This window comes from Sinocyclocheilus rhinocerous, unplaced genomic scaffold (genome assembly GCF_001515625.1).
Source record: "Sinocyclocheilus rhinocerous isolate Xijiao unplaced genomic scaffold, SAMN03320098_v1.1 scaffold247, whole genome shotgun sequence".
NCBI classification, from domain to species: domain Eukaryota; kingdom Metazoa; phylum Chordata; class Actinopteri; order Cypriniformes; family Cyprinidae; genus Sinocyclocheilus; species Sinocyclocheilus rhinocerous.
The window spans coordinates 453,659-467,308 of record NW_015662919.1 but is presented as its reverse complement, the minus strand read 5'-3'; the positions used below and the strand labels follow the sequence as shown (position 1 = coordinate 467,308).

Here is a 13,650-nt window from a genome sequence, read left to right as displayed (position 1 = left end):
TATATATATATATATATATATATATAATAAATAATAGTAAATAATAGATATTAATAAAATAATATATATTAAAAATTATAATATATATTATTATTTATAATAATGTGGTTGTAGGAATTCATTTCTGGGATTGCCTTTTCTGCCAAGGACACTTACGATGCTACGTCAGAATTTGGCCAAGAAGATATCTTAGAAGGCAACATAATGTTGCCACCTACTGTTTGGAAAGGCCTTCGTGCTGGAAATGCCTAAAAATGCTGCCTATGTAGGCAGCTCAGCAGGTTTTGGAACAGAGCCACAGTGTGATTGGTTAACAGGCACTGCTGTAAACAGGAATTAGAGCCTGCAGTGCTGCAGTACCCTGTAATTGTCCACATAACGGTCTTCCTTCTCTTTAGACTGCACTGCGATGGGTTTGCTGAGGTACCTGTTACATCAAAAAGACAAATAGAAAGCAAAACTGAATGCAATACTAATATATCTATATTAAAAGCAATAAAATAGTACAAATGAAAGTACGCAAATTCCATATTGATCGACTACATCTTTTCACCACATATAACTATAAATATGACATATTTAAAAATAATATAAAAATATTTTATTTTATATTATATTTTATGTATAATCCATTTCTATTTCTACATACAAATATATTTTCAACAAAAACCTTTATTTTGTGGAAAACACAGTGATCAAAATTAGAGAACAGTTACCACTGTAGCGCAAACAGGGTTTCTGCAGGATTTTCAAGCTCAAATTTAAGACTTTTTAAGACCTTTTTTAAGACCTGCACAAATAAAATGAATACCATATAAGCAGGGAAGGGCAGTATCTATGGTAACATTAAACTGTAAAATGATTGCAAAAAGCATGATTTACAGTTCAGATACAGGTTTTCACAAAAACAAAAAGTTTAAGGACCATGGCCTTCACATCTCATCCTTTAAACCATTTTTAAGAAAATGGAGAAAAAAAACAACTATGGTTACTATAGTTAATCCATGGTAACAACAAATTAACCATGGTTTTGCTACACTAACCAGGGCTGGAAATGGGGGGGGGGGAAGATTTTTTTTGGAAATGAAAGGGATTGTTTTATTCATTCAATAGCCTACACACATAAACATAGCGCAATAATAATAATTTTTGAATGAATCTTTTTGAACGGTCACTTGCTTCATTCCTGAATGAATCAGCTGTTTGAACCAATCGACTGAATGAATGATTCAGTGACAAAGACAGTGACTTCTAAAATCTAAAATATTAAATGTATCAGTTTTTTTAATAATATTTAAAATATAAAATATTTACAATTATATATGGAAAAAAATATGGGATTGATAAATATCAGGTATATCAGGCTATCACTACCGAAAAACACCACACAAATACAGTAACGATGTTGATGCGGGGTTGGTTCTGACCTGTAAATGGAGGTGTCCTGCAGGTCCAGCGTCTCACTGGTGTAGTCTCGCAGGATGAAGGGGAAGACGGGATACTGCATGAGGTCGTTGAAGGAGCGGCCCGCGTGCTTGTTGAGGTGGGTGAGGTACTCGAAGTTGGTTATCTGTCCTGAGCTCCACAGGTGCGTGAGGGCGGAGATGTTACCGTACTCCAGCAGGTTGGGCAGCTCTGAGCTCAGGATGTTGTGGTAGACGTCGTCGCGGAACTGAGATGGAGACCAGAGAGAGGATAAACCGGACGTTAGAGTTGGGCAGAATTGACATGGGAATGACATGAAGAGGAATTTACTGAATTGCACATAATAAATCATTCAGCAGCTAATGCTGAATGCCGGTTTGACAGCGATGTCATTACCTTGGTGGTATCAAACGCGAGCAGCAGCGTCCTGCCGTTGGTGAGGAAGATCTCCATAGCATTGTCTCTGAGCTGCCACCAGCGCTTGTGAACCTCCTTTATCTCCTCATACGTCCAGGAGAAGGAGGCCGGTTCCGTCTCTCCATGTGGACTCTGGTGTGAAGACACACTATCAACCTCTAAAACATACATATGCCTCATCAAATCTATTAGGGGTGGTATGACCAAACTTACATCATGTTATGAGTAACTTCACAGTAGTTAAAAAAATAAAATAAAATCACTGTTAGTTACACTTGCACACACCTAATGACAGCTGCAATGCTATGCTTTATGGATACAAATGAGAGATCAAAGAGTGTTATGCATGTGTAGAATGAAGAAGGCTTTGTTCCAAAACCTTGCTTATGTAGGCAGCTGTCTTCTAAGGTAGCATGCTAACTGAAATAGTGTCTTATAAATGAGGAGATTCCCCCCTTCTATGTAAAGCGCTTTGAGTGCCCAGAAAAGCGCTATATAAATGTAAGGAATTATTATAAATGACTAATGCATGGGACGCTTGATTCAGAGCTGATTTTAATAGAGAAAAATAAATGATACTCCCACAAGCATAAAAATACATAGTGTATACTGCATATTGAGAACAATATTGAGTAATAGTGGAGTAAACTTTTAACAATTTTTATTAAAATCACATTATTAATTTATTTATTCATTCATATTATAAATAATGTTTTTTTAAATATATATTATGAATAAAATAATATATATAAAAAAAACATTATTTAGTTGCTGGGGAAAAAAAAGAAAATTGGTTATTATTGTTCAATAAAACTAAACAATGACTAATAAAATAAACATTAACTGAAATAAAATAAAAAGGCATAACTTATTTTATGTTGCCAAGGCAACATTTCTCATTTTTGTTTAATTTAAGTTGAAGTACTAAACTAACAAACTAAATAAACTAAAACTATACAGACATATTACAACCCCAATTCCAGAAAAGTTGGGACGTTTTTGTAAAATGCAATAAAATCAAGAATCTGTGATTTGTTAATTATCTTTAACTTTTATTTAATTAACAAAAGTACAAAGAAAAAATTTCCAAAGTTTTCACTGACCAACTGAAATGTATTTTGTAAATATAAATACATTTTGATTTTGATGGCTGCAACACACTCCAAAAAAGATGGGACAGAAGCAAAATAAAAGTGAAAAGGTTTTAGAATATCCATGTTAAACTGTTTTGAAAGTTCACAGTAAGCAGGTGAATTGGTAATAGGTGAGGGTGTCATGTTTGGGTATAAAAGGAGCATCTCAGTCTTTGCAAGCAAAGCTGGATCACGGCTCATCACTTTGTGCCAAATTTCACGAGAGAAGTGTCAAACAAATCAAAAATCACATTTCTCAATGCAAAATCACAAAGAATTTAGGTCTTTCACCAACTACCATACATAATATTGTGAAAAGATTCAGGGAATCCAGATAAATCTCAGTCTGTGTAGGGCAAGGCAGGAAACCTCAGATGAATGTGTGTGACCTTTGACCCCTCAGATGGCATTGCATGAGAAACCGTCATGCTGCAGTATTAAATAGAGCCACATGGGCTCAGAAGTACTTCAGAAAACCGCTGTCACTTAACACAGTCTGCCGCTGCATCAATAAGTGCAACCTGAATCTCTGTTACTCGAGGAGAAAGCTATACATCGATTCTATGCAGTGATGCCGTGGGGTTCTCTGGGCCAGAGCTCATCTCAGATAGTCAAAAAGACAGTGCTGTGCTCAGATGAGCCCACAATGGACGTCAAGTTCTCAGTCCCAAAGACCAAAGGGACCATCCAGACTTTCATCAGCGACAGATGCAGAAGCAAACGTCTGTCATGGTATGGGAAAGTACCCTTGACATGGAGGCATATATTGGGATCGTACAGAAACGCATACTGCCATCTAGATTATGTCTTTCATGGGAAGTCCATGGCTATGAGATCAAGACAATGGCAGGTTCTTTCTGAATGTGCTACAACAGCGTGGTTTCGAAGACACCGAGTGAATGCGTCTGATCAGTCCAGATCGGTCTCCTATTGAACATGTATGACCAGTCATGAAAAGGAGAATCAGACAACAACTATCAGAGACTGTTGAGCATCTGAAGTCTTGTATCAAGCGAGATTGGACAAAACTTTTACTTGCAAAACTTTAACAATTAGTATCCTCAATTCCCAAACAATTAAATTTTGTAAAAATTGTAATTAAAAGGAAAGTTGATGTGACACAGTGGTAAACATGCCTCTGTCCCAACTTATGGAGTGTGTTGCAGCCATCAAAATCAAATTTTTTTTATATTTACAAAGTAAAATTAAGTTGGCCAGTGAAAACATTGGAATTTTTTTCTTTGTTCGTTAGTCAATTAAATAAAGGTTTAAAAGAATGAACAAATATCATATTCTTGATTTTATGGCATTTCACAAAACGTCCCAACTTTTCTGGAATTGGGCTTGTAAAAAAAATTAAATAATAAAAATTACAAAAACACACAACAAAATTACTAAAACTAAGGTGAAAGTACAAAATATACAAATTAAATCTACTTTAAAATTTTAACAAAAAAAATAATAGTATATCAATGATACTAAAATAACACAGGATTTTATAATAATAATAAGGTGGTAAAGCCTATTTTTGAATAATTCAGTGAATTAATTTTTTTATGGACAAAAACTAAAAGATCAGATTGTTCATGATAAATGAATGATAAATTTTTACTATTACATAGAACCGTATATATTCCTAACGTTCAGCAAAATAACTTACATGGTTATCAAGTGTCTCTGCAACATTATCCTCCACAAAGTACATCCCAGATTTTCCTGCCGACCCATAAAACAAGATGTGAAGACAATTAACAGCCAACGCAAGACTGATGTTATGGAGGGTGGACGAATCTTACCCAGCAACAGCTCTCCTGCCGTCTCTCTAGAGGGCGCCACACTTACACACTTTCTCGTAAACCTAAACAGAAGTTTTTTAATTCTTTGAAATTCTGCAATGTGAGTCTGAAAACAGACTAGTTACTAGTTGTGCAGTGAGACGGGAGTTGTGTGAGTACCTGATGGGCTCACTGGTGGCTTTGTCCTTCACTATGGATGAAGAGGAATGAGTTTTGTCCTCAAACAGGAAGGCCAGAGGAGCCTTGATGGCATCTGTGACGGACAAACCACATGCATAAGACCAATAAAACCAACAGCATCAAAAGCGTTAGAGTTTTTAAGTTCTGTCATTCCAGCAACCACTTTCTGTACAGGCAGTACTGCGGTGCTATCATGGTACAATGATGGTATCAGATGGTAACATTGTATGATTAACATATTCATAAACCATTCTGATTAAACAGCACTCCAACGGATTTGAAAGAATACCATGGTATTACAGGTTTTGGTAGTTTTGTGTTACTGTCATATGCATTTGGTCATCTAGAAAGCGCATGCAGATCACATTTCGTCCCGAAGTGTAAAAAAGTACAATTTATTTTATTTATTTATTTACATATTTACTTATTCACTTACTGATTATTTTACTTATTTACTTAGTAATTTATTTATTTACTTACTATCTTATTAATTTATCTGCTTGGTAATTCTTATTTGCTTAGTAATTTACTTATTATTTTATTTACTTATATGTTTATTTATTTACTTAATTACTTATTAAATGTACTTATGTACTTATTTGCTTAGTAATTTACTTATTTATTTACCTTTTATTTTATTTACTTGTATGTTTATTTACTTATTCATTTTAATTAATTATTAAATGTACTTATTTACTTTGTAATTTATTTACTTATTATATTTACTTATATACTTATTCATTTTATTTAATTATTAAATGCACTCATTTACTTAGTATTTTATTCATTTACTTATGCACTCATTAATTTTACTTGTTCATTTTATTTAATTATTTATTACATTTATTTATTTACCAATTAATTTACTTATACTGTATATATTTATTTACTTACTTATTTTGGGGTGAAAAATGACCCAGACATGTTCTTGAAAGATTTTTCCATTTGTTTATGCTTTTGATTAAACAAACTGCATCATGAAAATACACTGTAGAGAGTCTAGAAAACAGAAAGTGCTGAGCAGATGTTTTAAGTGTTTTCTCCAGTCAGAGGGCTGGAAGCTCACCATCTAGTTTGTGTCGGTCTTTGAGCAGATATTTGTTAGGGATGGTCAGGTAGCAGCGCTGCAGGCGTCTCCGCTCTCGGTTGGGCCCCTCGGTGGGATCCAACTGCCAGGAAGTGGGGTAAGATGACTGATCATACCACACCGCCCTGTTCCATGGGAAAAAACAACATCATACAGGTTTGAAACAACATGAGGATCAATAAATGATGACATGAGTGAACTATTTTAGTTGTGGCGCTCCAGTGAGTGATGCTGACCGGTCGTGAGTGAGCTGCTGCACGAGCTCCTGCCAGTGGCGGCTGGCGCTCAGGTCGGTTTTATAAAGGCCCCTGATGTGCTGCATGAGCTTCTTCCGCTCCATGCCCTGCCTGAGAGACACGTTCTGAGTGACGTCAGCGGCGATCTTCGAGATATCCTTCGACTTCCCATCCAGCCTCTGCAACAGGCTGAAACGGAGAACGGAAGAGCTCAGAAAAATGCCGAAGGCGTGTGTTATTTTGAGATTTTGTGTTTCTCTCGAAGCGCTCACCTCCTCTGAGTGTTAGCCAGCTTCTTTTCCCAGGCTCCTTTGCTGGTTCTTGCTTCTGACTCGTATTTCAGTTGCTCCTTAATAAGGAATAGTAAAACAGCTTCAGATGAACATTAATAAGATGCAAACACTAGAACTACAGACTATTTAAAAGTAGTCATATTACTAGCATTCACAGTACAAGTAAACAGTAAACTGCAAAAAAAAGGCTCATGCGAACCTGGACTAATATTATATGTAGGCCGCAGGGGGAAACTAAAATGCTAAAATGTGCAGAAAATGACCTTTATTACTCGAGAAACCAGTAGAATCAACCTCAGCAAATAAAAGTAAAAGACTAACAAATGAATATATAAATTACTGTGTTTGCTCCAGTTTTACATGCATATTTGACATGTTTTACATATTGCTCCAGTTTTACATTTACATGTATGCATTTGAAAGATGCTTTTATCCACACTCAAACAACAAGTAGGCCTAAATTTAAAATTTATGCATTTAAGTTGCATTTAAAATTTTCATCCGTTTGATGTGATGCATATTTGTGATGCATATTTGTCAGCCATGCATAAATGAAACAGGTCAGATTTCTGTAATCGTACTAATAAACTGAATGATTTTTTAAATACACAATAACCAGCTTTATGCATGTATCATCAATAAATCCAATTTGTTTAAGTCTCATACATTTTAACCGACTGAATATTGCTTGTTCCACAGCTAGACATATTTTAAGCATTTTCATACTTTTTCACTGAATAAACGTGTTTGTTTTCGCAAATACAGATTTATGTTGATTCATTCTGGAATAAATGCATTTTGAAAATATGATTATTTCAATAAATTCAAATAGGTGCAAATAGTTAATATTAAACTATGGCATGATTTTGTTGAAAGCAGAAATCTGACTGGTTTCATTTTTGTAAGACTGACAAGTATGAGTCACGTTAAGTTAGTCTGTTCATGTTAAAACTTTGAAAATTGCAATTATACTGAATTTAAGTTTATGCATTCCCTGGGAATCAACCCACGTTCTCGCGCTGTTGTTTGAGCTTGTTTTAACCAAACAGCGTATAACCTCAGAGAGTGTGTCTGGCCATGCGCACCTCTTTGATGGCTTTGAGTAGGTCTGGTTTGGCGGGAGCGCTAGGTGGGATGCAGCGGTGGCCGCAGAGTTTCAGCGCCGTCATGAAGGTGTTGGCAGACGCCTGCTCTTCTTTGCTCAGGGCGTCTTTGTGATCGTGTAACAGCTCGTACAGATACAGAGCCAGCTTGGGCCCGTGCTAATAAAAAACACAACACAAAAGGAAGGATTTTGAGGAATTCTAATTAGAGGCATTTACAATATATCAGTATTATTTCTGCTATTTATCCATTGAAGATAAAACATATTGATCAACAACATAAATACATTTCCAAATCACATTTCCAAACCCAATTTCCCTTTATTTAACCATTGAAGTTCATGATTTTTTTTTTTTGTTTCACCCTCAAACATGTCTGTGGGAAGCCATTAGTGATTAAAGCCATTTCATTCAAATTTGCATTGGTGTAAAACTTAGAAAAACGTAGCAAGATTGCAACAATAGGCATTTACGGTTGCAAAGTTTCACCACTATTTTTGATACAGTACTGCAAGATTTGAATTCAACACAATTCAGCACACAAACGCATATATTTCAACCAGTAAGGATACAGTAATTAAAAGAAATTGCACTATATTTTCATAAATAATGATTTATGATACATTTTAAATACAATAAATTTTTCACATTACGTAATTAAAATATACATGTATTATTCTTGCCTTTAGTTTTTTTCAGTCTTCATGCTGTACATTTTCTCTAAATTGTGTAATAATTAGATGTTTGTATTAAGTTGTGTCTTGAGATCTTTTAAAAGTGTTTCTGATTTAGCCTTCAATAGCAAAAATGGTTAGTTGGAAAGTTTGATTCATTTTCATGAACCGAATACAGTATTATATCACTGAGAAAATAATGACAAAACAGCCCAGAAAATACCTTAAAATAAAAAAAAGAATAGATTTTTATACCATTCAATGAATAGACTCAAAAATAAAAGTTGCAAAAAGACCCTTTTGCAAACATTTCTGCAATGCTTAGAAAAAAGGTCTCAAATTTATGTCAAAAACTTGTTCCAGAAGTGTTTTGTGTGACTATTTTGTCCATTTTGTGTTTGTCCATTCGTCCCTTTAGCAAGCTGTGGCCATTAATAAAAAAATTTTCCCACCAAAACGGCTGTTGTGATAAATTTCAGAGTACCAGCTACTGTCATGTGTAGTTTTTACCCTCATTTAATCAAAATTTGGTGTTAGTTAATTGCTTTATGCAAATGTTGCAGTTCTGTTATGCTGGGGCTCTGAGGGTTAATGGTCTTTTTAGTGCCAGTCTGCAGTATAATGGAGAAAGGACGGCACTGCTGCCATGGAAACAGTATCATGAAAATGTTTCTGTGGGTTATTTACTGTATGTCAGAAGCAGAGCAGTGAAATGTCACTGTCTTCCTCCCAACAGAGGAAGTGTGCATGTGGGCTGTGCTTTGACTGGATACACAAATCTGATCAGCAAATAACCAAAGCAAAATGTCACACCGTCTCTGGTCGGCATGTAAAAAACAAAAAGCCATTTCTGTCAACATGTCAGCTTGTCAGACTGCAGCGCCCTCACCTCGAGGCCGGGACTCAGGCTTTCTCTGAGGATCTCTGAGTAGCTCTGCTCGTGGACGAACTCTAGCGCCTCCTTCCTGTCTTCCAGAGGAACGGCGGGGCTGAGCGTGTGCACCAGCATGCGGCCGATCTGGACCCTGAACGTGTCGCGGCAGCACCAGAGGATTCGCTTCCACTGCTGGCGAGGAGCACCTCCACGACCGGTGCTGCCCTGAGGAGATGAACCATCACAAAAAACACGTGTTAGTGAGCGCAGGGCCAGCGAGGAACACTTTGTCTTAAAGAATCAACAGAAGGACATAAGCATTTATCACTAAGGGTGCTCCGATCGGGATTTTTGGAGCCAATCACCGATCATTGATCACAGGAAGCAGTATCTGGCGATACGATCACCGATACCGATCTTTTTGAAGTCTTCTTTTTATCATGTAAAATTATTTATAGTGATGTTCCAATCAGGATTTTTACAGACATTCATTCAGGGCCTGAATTTCATTTTTGAAAATGGGGAGAATTTCCCTCTTAGGTGATTTTTTTAATTTGAGGGGGCATTTTTTAGACATTTTTCAAAAATATATAATCATCTCTCCAGAATGTTTGATCATGCAGTGCATCTTTGTTTTTACAATGGGGCAACTGCTATTGCTGCACAATAGCTTACACACAGCACAAGCCTGATTTCATGAGCTGTATATGAGGCGGCCTTATGTGTGCGCACTTTGAGTGTGTTTGAGCGCACCGTCTCTAGGAGAGTGGCCTTTATAGAGACCGCCGATCAAACTACCCAAAGCGATTATTGGCCGACAGCGATCGGTAGCCAATCAATCGGAGCACTCCTATTTATCACAGGCTAAAGTCTTTTGTGTTTTTATTTGGCCATTAGGTATTGCAAAGACCATGTAAAATAAAAAAATTTAAATAAAAAAATCTATTAAAAATATGAACAAAAACTATAATAGTATGTCAATGATACTAAAATAACACTGCAATAGACTTTCACAATCCTTTCTTGTCACAAGATTCATATAAAAAAAAAAAGTTTTAGTAATTTGGCTGTTTTTGTCTTTATTCTGTTCCTTTTTTTAACATGTCTATTTAATTTTTATGAAGTTCTAGTTTTTAGTTTTAGAAACTAAATGAAAACTAGCTGAAATAAAATAAGTTTTTTATACTTTATTTTATTTCAGTTAATGTTTACTTTATTTCAACTAACACATTTTTTATTGAGTTAAGTTTTAGTTAATGATAATAAACAGTCTTTGCGATACCTAATGGCCAAATAAAAAAGCAAAAGACTTGAACGTGATAAATGCATAGTTTTCATGGGTAATTACATTAATTATTTATTTAATTATATATATATATATATATATATGTGTGTGTGTGTGTGTGTGTGTAAATATTGCTGTTTATTAATTATAGGGATGTCAAAAACTTTTTTTTTTAAATAATACATTTAATGAATTACATAATACACTAATTAATTAATCAAATTAATCATACATGATCAAATATATTTGCTGAGAAAGGCCCCAAATGAAGACGATTCAAAGATTACGGTCTCATCAGCTAAAAAGATGTTGATTCAAAGGCAGAGTTAAACATTTGATTTCTCTGAAATAATGTGTGCTGCATCCAAAAATAAAACCAATAACAAACAAAAAAAGGGTAATTTGCTGCCATGCTGATGTCTACTGCAAGTAACTTACCAAGCCGATCTTTATGCCCTCCATCATTAGTTTGAGAATATCTTTCCGGAAGCTCTTCATGTTTCTTGGTGGGATCGGGGTGGGCGGTGTGGAGCCGTTCTCATCGGTCGTCTGCTCGCCAAGTAACGGCACAGACATCGAATGATCAGGAGACTCGGGAAAGTTTAGGAAGTCAAAGAAATCATGTTTGATGTCTGGAGAATAATGACAAACTGTCAGCGTGGAACAAATGTATTCAGTCTACATGGATTGTTTCTTATCACTAACAAAAAAGTACCATGGTAGGTACTGCATATACTTTCAGAAGCACGTAAATTGCATTCAAGTGTTTTGTAATGGCTGCTCACAGCGGATGATAATGTTTATGAGCAGATATTAATCACAGATTTGATGTTTGTCTTCTGTACCTTGATAGATGAGTCTATTAACGGCCAGAACCACGAGTCTCTGCAGTCTCTGGACCAGCTCCGTCTCGCTGGCTCTGATGGGGTTTTCTTGACTCATCCTGCGCTGCATCATCTGGTTAAGTTCATCGCTGGCCACCGAGCGCATTCGCGTCAGCAGCGAGTCTGACTGGGCCACCGTGAACCGCCTCCGACCTGATAAAAACACGCGTGTAGTGAACACAACAACATGCTTACTGAACTAAAGGAACTGTGCGTAAACAGTAGAGCATCATAAATCCCACAAATACACAGAGACTGACAGACAGACTGAGAGACAGACAGATGCAGGTATTAACATCCGCCATAAGTGATTATTAAGAGGTTAGCCTAGGCAGGTTGTCATTTACACCTGAAACGCAACATGCATCCTAGTAAAAGAAGTCTCTTCTGCTCAAAAAAGCTGTATTTATTTGATCAAAAATACAGTAAAATTGCAAAATGTTATTACAATTTAAAATGACTGTATTCAATTGTAATATATGTTAAAATGTAATTGATTTCTGAGATCAAAGCTGAATTTTCAGCATCATTACTCCAGTCTTCAGTGTCACATGATCTTCAGAAATCATTCTAATATGCCGATTTGCTGCTCAAGAAACATTTCTGATTATTATCAATGTTGAAAACAGCTGTGCTGCCCAATATTTTATTGGAAACTGTGATACATTTTATTTTTCAGGATTCACAGATGAATAGAAAGTTCAAAAGAACAGCATTTATTTGAAATAGAAATCTTTTGTAACATTATACATTATTTCCTGTCACTTTTGATCAATTTAATGAATCCTTGCTGAATCAAAGCATTAATTTCTTTCAAAAAAAGATGATGTTAATGCCAGGTGTAAATGAGAGAGAATGTGAATGATAAATCAACAGGCAGAGTTGCAGGAAGAGTCTTAAGAGTCCTGGAGCAACTCAGAGTTTATTGAGGATAACACACACAGGCACCAGTAGTCCAGGACACTGGGCGGATGAGCAGCAGACACGCTTTAATCACTTCACTGCACACGCTCAACATCCCTGAGAAAGCCAGGATGTTGTCGCCTGTTTTTTGCGGATAGGGTCGAAGGCTACCTGCGTCTGAGGGGAACATGTAGGAGTTTGCTCCGGTAGGGGAGGGGAGGGGGGAATCCTGGGACAGGAAGCTGAACGGGGAGGGCAGAGGAATCAGTCCGTACGAACAGTAGTGCTGCCGGGGAATACGGGGAATTATGGAGTCTTTCAGCCCCATTGAACCTTGGGAGTGTGAGGGGAGGTGATAATACAACAGAAACACATGAATGGTGAAGCGTAACATCCAGGGCTGATGGTTTAGACAACATGAATGAAATGTAACACAGACATATGGATATGGAAATACATCTTTTGTTTGTGTGTTAGTACGTGCATATTCAAATTTACCAACAAAATTCGGTCCAAATTTTTTTCAAACAAATCTAACTAATAGATGTAAAAAATAATTTTTTTTATAAAAAATAATCAGCATAATTTAATGTGTAAAGTCACCCGAATACAAAAGGTGTAACAATTTAGTTTAAATGGTTATATCTCTTAATTAAAAAAAATAAAAAATCTGAAAATATTTTATTTCATTTCCAAAGTTTTTATGTACTGCTTCCGGGTCAAAACGGACCTGAATGAAACTAACTAAAACCATCAAAAAACATTAACATTACTTTTTCAAAATAGGTTAAAAAGTATATATAATGAATATAATGAAAGTATAATAAATAATAAATATATATAATAAAATAATAAATAATAAATGATAAATGTAACAAAAATAAAAAATAACTTAGTTTAGCTTGAAGTCCTAAAATAACAAAAACTAAAACAATTAAAAATTAACAGAAACTAAATAGACATATAATATAGCTAAAAAATGCACAACAAAATTACTAAAACTGCAACTAAAACGAAACTTAAAATTGAAACGGAAAATACAAAAAGAAAAACAAATTCAAATACCAATTCAAAATAGTAATAAAAACCATAACAGTATATTAATGATACTAAAATAACTAGGGATGTAACGATTAACCGCGAGCCGGTTGAAAATCGATTCAAATATGTGACGATTCAAATCGGTTGAGATGCTAAACAAATCGCGATTCAATTAGGGGTAGGAGTTTATATGAATGTATGTCTGAGGGGAACTTACTGTCTTTCGATGGTATTTTTTATTTTCCTCTTGCCTCTGTATAATGCATATTAAAAGTTCATAAGTGCAGCGCTGCTTTGTTTACAGCAGAAACCAAGGAAA

At 35.5% G+C, this 13,650-nt stretch overlaps 1 protein-coding gene across 1 annotated transcript in view; it reads right to left on the bottom strand.

Moving 5' to 3' along the window:
- lyst (lysosomal trafficking regulator) overlaps positions 1-13,650 on the bottom strand; it is a 94,339-nt gene that overhangs the window by 22,757 nt on the left and 57,932 nt on the right. The window contains exons 28-40 of the mRNA XM_016538445.1: positions 11,349-11,540; positions 10,942-11,135; positions 9,234-9,443; positions 7,653-7,829; positions 6,547-6,623; positions 6,275-6,463; positions 6,018-6,163; positions 4,931-5,024; positions 4,772-4,833; positions 4,636-4,691; positions 1,822-1,974; positions 1,428-1,672; positions 361-427 (exon numbers count right to left, since the gene is read on the bottom strand). Of these exons, the coding sequence (XP_016393931.1) occupies positions 361-427; positions 1,428-1,672; positions 1,822-1,974; positions 4,636-4,691; positions 4,772-4,833; positions 4,931-5,024; positions 6,018-6,163; positions 6,275-6,463; positions 6,547-6,623; positions 7,653-7,829; positions 9,234-9,443; positions 10,942-11,135; positions 11,349-11,540 (1,862 nt within the window). The remainder of the gene's footprint in view (positions 1-360; positions 428-1,427; positions 1,673-1,821; positions 1,975-4,635; positions 4,692-4,771; positions 4,834-4,930; positions 5,025-6,017; positions 6,164-6,274; positions 6,464-6,546; positions 6,624-7,652; positions 7,830-9,233; positions 9,444-10,941; positions 11,136-11,348; positions 11,541-13,650) is intronic.